Source organism: Asparagus officinalis, chromosome 10 (genome assembly GCF_001876935.1).
Source record: "Asparagus officinalis chromosome 10, Aspof.V1, whole genome shotgun sequence".
Lineage (NCBI taxonomy): Eukaryota > Viridiplantae > Streptophyta > Magnoliopsida > Asparagales > Asparagaceae > Asparagus > Asparagus officinalis.
Genome location: NC_033803.1, coordinates 32768428 through 32777296, shown reverse-complemented (window position 1 = coordinate 32777296; position 8869 = coordinate 32768428). Strand labels below are relative to the sequence as shown.

The 8869-nt window shown below is 35.5% G+C and overlaps 1 protein-coding gene across 4 annotated transcripts; it reads left to right on the top strand.

The window, feature by feature from the left end:
- LOC109826330 (RNA-binding KH domain-containing protein PEPPER-like) lies at positions 3662–8571 on the top strand. Of its 4 annotated transcripts, none has more exons than XM_020393352.1 (7): positions 3662–3800; positions 4875–5033; positions 5204–5260; positions 5654–5802; positions 5877–6155; positions 6943–7137; positions 8323–8571. In XM_020393352.1, exons 3-7 carry the CDS (start codon positions 5242–5244, stop codon positions 8392–8394), a joined length of 714 nt encoding a protein of 237 aa, XP_020248941.1. In that variant the 5' UTR covers positions 3662–3800; positions 4875–5033; positions 5204–5241; the 3' UTR covers positions 8395–8571. The 4 variants fall into 4 exon arrangements, with proteins under 4 accessions (XP_020248941.1, XP_020248942.1, XP_020248945.1 ...); XM_020393353.1 differs by lacking the exon at positions 8323–8571 and adding an exon at positions 7510–7695 and having other exon boundaries at positions 5883–6155; XM_020393356.1 differs by lacking the exons at positions 5654–5802; positions 8323–8571 and adding an exon at positions 7510–7695 and having other exon boundaries at positions 4875–5034; positions 5126–5260.

Genomic DNA, 8869 nt, shown 5'->3' with positions numbered 1-8869 from the left:
TATTAAAATTATGATGACTACAGTCAAAATTATATGGTGAGTTCATATTAACTATAATTTATAAAATATAGTACATTAAAAACAAAATCCTTTTAACCACTATATAGATTGTCTAAATTTTTTTACATACATAAACAATACTACCTAGGAATAGTGATGTTCGCACTTAACTATGGCCTAATAATCTTATGAATGACTTACACTTCAATATCATCATTAATTGACGTATCTATGCATTACACTAAAAATACAATTAAAATTTAGAAAACTACAAGAGAAACAACCTCAAAAGTTTTAAAAATTATTAAAGAAATACCCTAAAATTTTTTAATTTAGAAATACACAAAACTATTAAACATTACATTGAAATTAAGGAACTACAAAAAATTCATTAAAATTTTTAAACTTTGGAGGGGTAATTTATAATGTACTAAACTTTAAGGGTGTTTTTTTATAAATTTCATAACTTAATAGATTTTTAATTAGTTATGTTCTTTTTAAAAAAGTTATGGGTAACATTGACCATGAAACGTTTTTCCTAAACCTATACTTTTAAAGGGAGTATGATATTTTTTTTATAAATTTTTAATTTTCTAGGAGCTGTTAGTAATTTTGTATATTCATTTTAGTGTCTATAGGTTAGAAATTCTCATAGTGTTTTTTTTTGTAAATTATGAATTTCAGGGGTTTTTTGTAATTTTTTAAACTTATACGCATTTTCTACGGATTGTAAATTGTTTATAGACTATTTATAATTCCTATATTTTCAATTTACAAATGAGTTTGAAATTCTCATGGTGTTTTTTATAACATTTGAAATTTGAGGGTTTGTTTGTAATTTTTAAAACTCTAAGGGTGTTTTATTAAATTATAAATTATATAAGGGATATTTATAATTCCTATATTTTCAATGTACTGTTAAGGGTGTTTTATTAAATTATAAATTATATAAGGGATATTTATAATTCCTATATTTTCAATGTACTGTTAAGTTAGAAATTATCAGGTTATAAATTATATAAGGGATATTTATAATTCCTATATTTTCAATGTACTGTTAAGTTAGAAATTATCAGGATTTTTATAAATTTTATAATTTTGAGAGTTTTATTTACAATTTGTAAAAAGTTCAGAGGGTTTATTACAAATTGCATAAATTTTGGGGGTTTTTTGTGTTATTTGTCAGTTTTTAATGTGTTTATATGTTTGAAATATTCAATGTATTTTTTATAAATTTTGAATTTTTAGGGGTGTTTATGTAATTTTTAAAAATTATAATATATTTTCTCCAAAGTTAAAAAAACGTTTAGTTGCTAGCTAGCATATATTTTTCAGATTTCTTACTAAATTGAAATAAGTAAAATTTATAATTTTCAAGATGTTTTAATAAAATTTTGAATTTGTAGGGATGTTTTTGCAATTTAAAAAACTTGGAGGATATTTTTTATAAATTTCAAAAACTTTTAGGTGCTGGCTAGCACATGTTTTTTAGATTTCTCTTTGAACTGAAATAAGTAAAGATTTGAATTATATCAAATGTATCTCCTTTATCCAATAACATGTTAAATCTTATTATGAATATGATAAATCATTTAATTACCAATTCAAAGAAAATAGGATAATTAGAATAGATTAGGATAATAACTTAATATTCAAAAAAATTAAGAGTAATATTGACAATGGAAAGATTTTCTCAAACTCGTACTTTTAAAGGGAGTATGATATATATATATATATATATATATATATATATATATATATATATATATATATATATATATATATATATATATTATATACAACAAATTGTACTTTTCCCAATGCTTATTCCCGACGCATGGTTAAATACGTCGCCAAAAATTTTGTTTTTCCCGACGATTTTAGTTAGTGTCGGCAAAACATATATTTTCCCCCACGTTTATAATTAGCGTCGTTAAAAACGTATATTATTAGCGACGTTTTAACTTAGCATCGTTAAAAGTGTATGCTTTTCCGACGTTTTTCATATTCGTCGGTAAAAATATATATTTTTAGCAACGTTTTAGGATTGACGTACATATTTCGCGACGTATTTGGTTGGCGTCGCGAAAAGTCTATTTTTAACGAAGCTTTTATTCGTGTGCGTCGCCAAAACTTTTGGAGGGAAACTTCCCTCACTTATTTTCGCGAAAAGAGGAAAAAATACCAAAACCCCCAATTCTCCCGTTCTTTCTCTCTCTCTCTCCCTCCCCTCCCCCATCTTCGTCTTCAAGAAAAACCCTAGAGATCTCTCTGATCTCTATTGCTTCCTCTGTCTATTTAGTATTTACCTGCTTTGGTGTTCTAACTATGGCTAGGGATTTGCCTTCTCTCTCCTTGATCGCTCCATTTCGCTTCGGATTCCGTCGTTGCTTTTGATGAGAGAGTGTCTTTGGTCTCTTTTCTTCGAGGGTCTGTCCTTGGGAGGAATCCGTGTTCCTTCGTGATCTTTTCCAAGATTTGACATTTGTTCTCGCCTCAATTAGAAGAAAGAGGAAAGTAGTCGTTGTGATCGGGGCTTAGTAAGAGAGGATTAGGGCTCAATTTGTTGGGAATTTAACGCCTAAATCCCCTAATGCAACGGAAACGCGGTATAGAGAACAGTACACCAATATTTACGAGGTTCGGCAACTGCCTACGTCCTCGGGAGCCACACAGTAAATTTCTTATTAATCCAACAAGAAATTACAATTTTAGGAGCAGATCCCTAAACTGGGATTTCTCAAATAAACACTGTAGCTACAGTGTTAATAATAACAGGGTATGAACCCTTTCAATACCCACTTGAGAATAAATACCCCACAATCAAATCCCTCTTTTTAATTCTCTATCTCTCTCTCCTTTTAATTCACTTCTTAATCTCCCCTCAAAAAACCAATTTGAGAGCTGGAGATGAATGAAATCACTGCTGTGATTTAATTGGGAAACGCGACTGCGTTTTGGGGCTTCGCCGCCAGAGAGAAATCGGAGGAGAGGGGGAAGCTTCAGCAACCCAAAACCCTAAGCTGGGGGTATCTTTTATAGGCGGATGAGGAGGAGGAGCTGGCGACAGCCTGTCGCCAGCGGCTACTTGGACGCCAAGTTCGGACCCCCCCCAAAAACGCAGAGCTCTCCATCGCAACGCAGAGCTCGCCATCGATCCTGTGACGCAGAGTTCGACCATCGACGCAGAGCTCGCCATCGACGCCAGCTTCGAACGAACGCAGAGCTCGAGGCTTCGAGCTCGTCCTGTCGCCTGGACCTCGCCGCCTGTCGCCTGGACCTCGCCGCCGCCATCCTGGAGCTCGTCGGAGCTCCTCCGCCGCCGGAGGTTGGTATCCACCCCCAACCTATCACAATTGAGTCGGATTTCGTTGTTTACAGGGTTTGCATGTTGCTTCTGAGTCCATTTATTGAGGATCGAGACTTAAGCCCGAGGGTTTGAGGAGGTTTCTCCGGAGAGTGGGGAACGAAAAGAAAGATCTTTTCTTCAATTGCCCTTTTATTTAGCGTTTTCTCGCTCGAAAAACATTGCTTCTCTCTTTCTTGTTTTCAGTCTGGGTTGATTGAAGCCAAACCTTTTGAGACCGTCTCTTATCTATTGTCCTCAATAATTTAATTATTGAATCCTGATTAAAACAAAAAAAAATGGAGGCCCAGCAGTGGGAGCAGCGGCGGACTGGAGAAGCACATGGACAGCACGGGGAAGTACGTTCGTTACACAGCAGAGCAAGTTGAGGCCTTGGAAAAGGTTTAAGCTGTGTGCCCGAAGCCGAGCTCGATGAGGAGTCAACAATTGATCCGTGAGAGCCCCATCTTATCCAACATTGAACCCAAACAAATTAAAGTTTGGTTCCAAAATCGAAGCTATACTGTTTAATTCTTACTTGTGTTTGGACAGTTGATGAAGTGTTTGTTCTTTTGGTTCTCTTGATGTCGAAAAATTTGGCCTTGTTACTACTACTATTATGTATGTTGCCTCTTTGTCAGATTTCAATTTTTTTCTCTATATTTATCCTTTTAGCCACTTATATAAATCAAAGAAGAATGATAGATTAGAAACAGTGGTCAAAGGCAGAATTCATTTGGATGACAACTATTCTATTTAGCGATGGAGCTGTCTTTGATTGTTTGCCTCACTTGTCCTCCATTTGTCTCATGTATTATTGTCATGGTTCTAATAAAAGCAATACGTTTCCTCGTTTACCACCTTTGAAAAGGGGAAAGCTCTAGCACTGTATATTTTCAATTAACTTTGCAGGCTAACGAGAGTCAGTTTATGGATCAAATTTAAACAGGCTATTTTAATGTCCTTCAGCAAGAAGACAAGTGTATGCAATTTCCTCATAACTTTGCCGTTATTCAAGTTACTATGACTATTTGGTTGAGCAAATTGTTCATCAGCTAGGGAATTTTGGCGTTATTGTATTTTCAAATTCTTTTTGAACCAGGCACATCAACACTGTTTTTAGTCTAGTCTACTACTTCCAAGGTTCCTCTCAATATCTTTTTAAAGAGAGATGTTATTGTTACCGACTCTATCCTTTTCTAGTGAGTTATTTCAGAAAGCTAGCTCTCTTTGTATGGGTGTGGTTATTAGATGCGACTCTATCCTTTTCTAGTGAGTTATTTCAGAAAGCTAGCTCTCTTTGTATGGGTGTGGTTATTAGATGCATCTCAACATTTTCTTCAACCCCCATTTCAGAAAGCTAGCTCTCTTTGTATGGGTGTGGTTATTAGATGCATCTCAACATTTTCTTCAACCCCCTCCCCTTCCCTTCGCTCTCTTAGATTGGTTCCTGAGTCGTCGTTATATTGGCAAGTCTAACCCGTATGTAAACAGCTATGCTTTGATTCTAAGAGTATTTATCTCTCAGATGCCGTGAGAAGCAGAGGAAGGAGTCTTCTCGTCTTCAATCTGTCAATAGGAAGTTGACTGCATTGAACAAGCTTCTGATGGAGGAAAATGAACGCCTCCAAAAATAGGTCGCTCAGTTGGTTCATGAGAACACATACATGAAGCAGCAACTACAAAATGTGGGTTCCCACTTCCACTACTTAAATGATAACTTGTTATTTATAGCTTTATTGGAACTATTGTTTACCCTTGTTTTCCCTCTATCAGCAGGTATCTCTTGCTAATGACACAAGTTGTGAATATTGTGGCCATTTAGGACCTTCCATTGACCACATCCATTTCACTTGCTCAGAGCTTGGCTTCTGTGGCCTTAATTTGCATACCACATGGTGTTGCATGCTCAAGGTACTACATGGTAGTATGATCTGTATTCTATTTATCACTATGAGAGCATAATATTTGTTTCCTCTTTAGATAGGGGTACGCAAGCTCCGCTGCAAACTGGTGCTTTAGAATGTATTACCTACTTTTATGCTTTTGCCATGAGACCTTCAATTTTTGTACGTTGCAGCTGGGGAAAATAACAGATCATTGCGATTTTTATGGACTCATGAGAGCGGATTGTCAAGCAGTAACAATTTTGAACACTTGACATCTAGTTATAAACTACTTTAGAAACTCTTTGTGCCTGCCATTGTGAAAATATCTTCTCTGAGCATCCAGACCGGTAGCCATGTCTGTGTTTGGGTTTTGAAAGACATTCACAAAACTAACTTTTCCTGTTGCCTTTTCTGTTAGATGAGCTCCCCTTTTATGTTACCGAGGAAGAAAGAGTAGTCGACATTCAAGGTGAACCCTTGAAGGTTCTTAAGGCTCTTGAAGCTGTGGTTGGTCATTTGCGGAAATTTTTGGTTGATCATAGTATTCTTCCCTTAGTTGAAAAAAGTGTAAGTCTCCTTTTTCTTCATTCCTGTTCTTTGGAAAATTTATATTGATTGTTGTCGTTGTCTGTTTTGCTCAGCCGCAGCCCAATGCACCACTTGTTCAAGCTCAAGCTCCTGTAGCAGCTCCTTGGAGTGATCAAGCTCCATCATTGATACATACTGCTCAGCAGTCTGGCATGGGCGGTGATTATTCATTCCCATTGAAGCGTGCTTCTCTTTATCTGGAGCACGATTCTCATTTAGATTCACAAATCCAACGTTCAGGTGCACTGTCGTCATTTTATCGACAGGAACCTCCTCTTTCTGGACTGCATTCCACAGGATTAGGGAGGAGTGCTGCCGCTTTAGTTACTCAGGTTTGTTTGTCTGCCAGTCTATATCCTACCAATTTTTAGGATTTTGTTTGTATTGCATTGGTGGTTAATTTAGTTTGTCTCAAGGATGTTGTTTTAGTAATGTACAATCATGTTTAGTTAGAAATCAGGGCATGTTGGGCATAACCCCCTTGCCCTCTCATCATATCTTCAGTCGCATTGAACCCCCTCAATTCACAAGGAAGATGATTGTTTCTTGCAATTTACCTTTCTAAGGGGTCCTCAGGTGCTAGTAAATGAGTTGAGTGGGTTTGGTGCCACTGAAGTTATAGATGAGAGGGGAGTCATCTGTAATTTACCCTAGTAACATCATGCAATAATGGTTATGTATTTCTTTGTGAACATGTTATTTTGATATTATGTATTTCTTTGTGAACATGTTATTTCAATTCCTCAAATATATCATACCAAAATGTTGCCCTGTCCTTGTTGTGTTTCTTACTTTCATTTATCCTTTTTCACAGCAAAAAACTACCTAGACTTCAAGAGAACTAATGAGTACATTGCTTGTAAACAATCTGTCTAGCCATTCATCATGAAGGAATCATTTAGAACCTAATTACTTGATTTGTTATGCTTGTATTCGTCTAGTTGTCTCCTCAACATCTAAAGAATCATTTAGAACCTAATTACTTGATTTGTTATGCTTGTATTCGTCTAGTTGTCTCCTCAACATCTAAAAACTGTTTTTGGATTCAGGTTGCTGATTTGTTATGCTTGTATTCGTCTAGTTGTCTCCTCAACATCTAAAAACTGTTTTTGGATTCAGGTTGCGCAAACAATGCAGATTCCAATATCATATGCAGAGGACATCATCGGCATTGGAGGAGCAAACATTGCATACATCCGTCGTACAAGTGGAGCTGTCCTTACCGCTCAGGAGAGTGGGGGCTTGCATGATGAGATCACAGTTGAGATCAAAGGCTCTTCTAGTCAAGTTCAGGCTGCTCAACAGCTCATTCAGGTATGTCAGACTCCTATGTTAGTATTTAGGGCTAATTGTACATATGCCCCCCTGTAGTATGAGTATCACTGTTTTGAACTTGTTATCGCTGTAGTTTTACTTTGACAGATAGGCCCCCGAGTTAAATTTGTTTTTTGACTAATCCTCAGATGGTCGCACTGATGCCATCAGGGTAAAAGAGTCGAAAATTATTTCACCTAGGCTATCTGCAAAAATGAGACTACGTGGATAATAAGCTCAAAACAACAATACCTCATGGGATTTTCGTGCAAACAACCCTAGTATTTATAAGATGGCTTCTTGGAGATGGATACTGCTCTTTAATGCAAGTTTAAGTAATTAAATCAGTCTTTTTTCCCCCTTCATAAACAGGATTTTATGTCGGATATTAAGTTGGATATTAAAATTCAATCAGATTACAGTACACATTCAGATATTAAGTGGTAGACAAGCTGCATTATGCTTCTTGGCGATGGAAGACTACTTTCATCGCCTTCGAGCCCTAAGCTCACTGTGGATGGCTCGTCCAAAAAACTTTTAGACGTCGAAAAGATTTGTAGAGAGATGTACAGATGCTGTCAGTTCTTTCTTGAGGAAATTTGTAGATTAGAAACCAATGACAGTTATAAAAGAAAATACCGAATACATTTTTGCTGATTGCATGTTACTTTAAAGGGAATTAAGATCATAGAGGATCCCTTAAATTGAGAAAATCATATAAGAGGAAGGATATATAACGTGTAGACTTCAAAATTGATGATTATCGCATCGATACAATTGTCTGTTTTTAGTGATTAGTAGGGAACTTATTTCAGTCTTACTTCTTCCATCATTTGTTACATCAAACACAAAAAGAAAAAAAGAAGAAAAAAATAAATTGCATCAGGAGGACAATTGTCTTCACTTGAATACAGTGGTTGACAGCGATAATCGTTTAACTGCAGTTCAGTTAGTACAACCAATAATGTACTGATTTATTAGTTATAATATATGGGTTGCAGTTCAGTTAGTACAACCAATAATGTACTGATTTATTAGTTATAATATATGGGTTAAAATTCATGGTATGTCATGTATCATTATCTTCTTTCTTCCCCATACAATATTTTCCTTTATTGCCTAATAAGATTACAAGTTTCTTGGATATTTATTTATTTTTAATGCTGCTTTATTCTTGTTATGCAGGAATTTGGATTTGATTATCTTATAAGTAGAGAGCAACTTGTCATGAGGTTACAAGCAAACTGGAATATTTAAACAGTTGTTCCATTCTTTCTTTTCTTTCACCTTTTCCTCTCGGCAAATTGTGTTTCTTTTTTTCCTTTATGGATTACAAGTAAACTGGAATATTTAAACAGGCCGTTGAGTGTTGACTTGGAAATGGAAATGAATGTAACTATTTTATAATAGGAGTAAATTCTTTGTTTATCATAATATGCAACGTGTTTGGAGTATCATTTGATGTTTGGTTTTTTTGTTGATGTGAATGAGTGCAATTTTTTTGTGGATGTCCAGGTTCAGTGTAGGCTTGTAGTTGACATTAAAGAAAATTATGTGTTACTAAAAATTATACTTTTGCTGACGTTAAATTGCGTCACTAAATTTTTAACTTTTAGCGATGCACTAAATTGCGTCACTAAATGTAACACTTTTGCTGATGTTATATTGCGTCGTCAAAAGTAATATATTTTAGCGACGCTATCTTGCGTCGCCAAAGATATAGTTTTTAGCA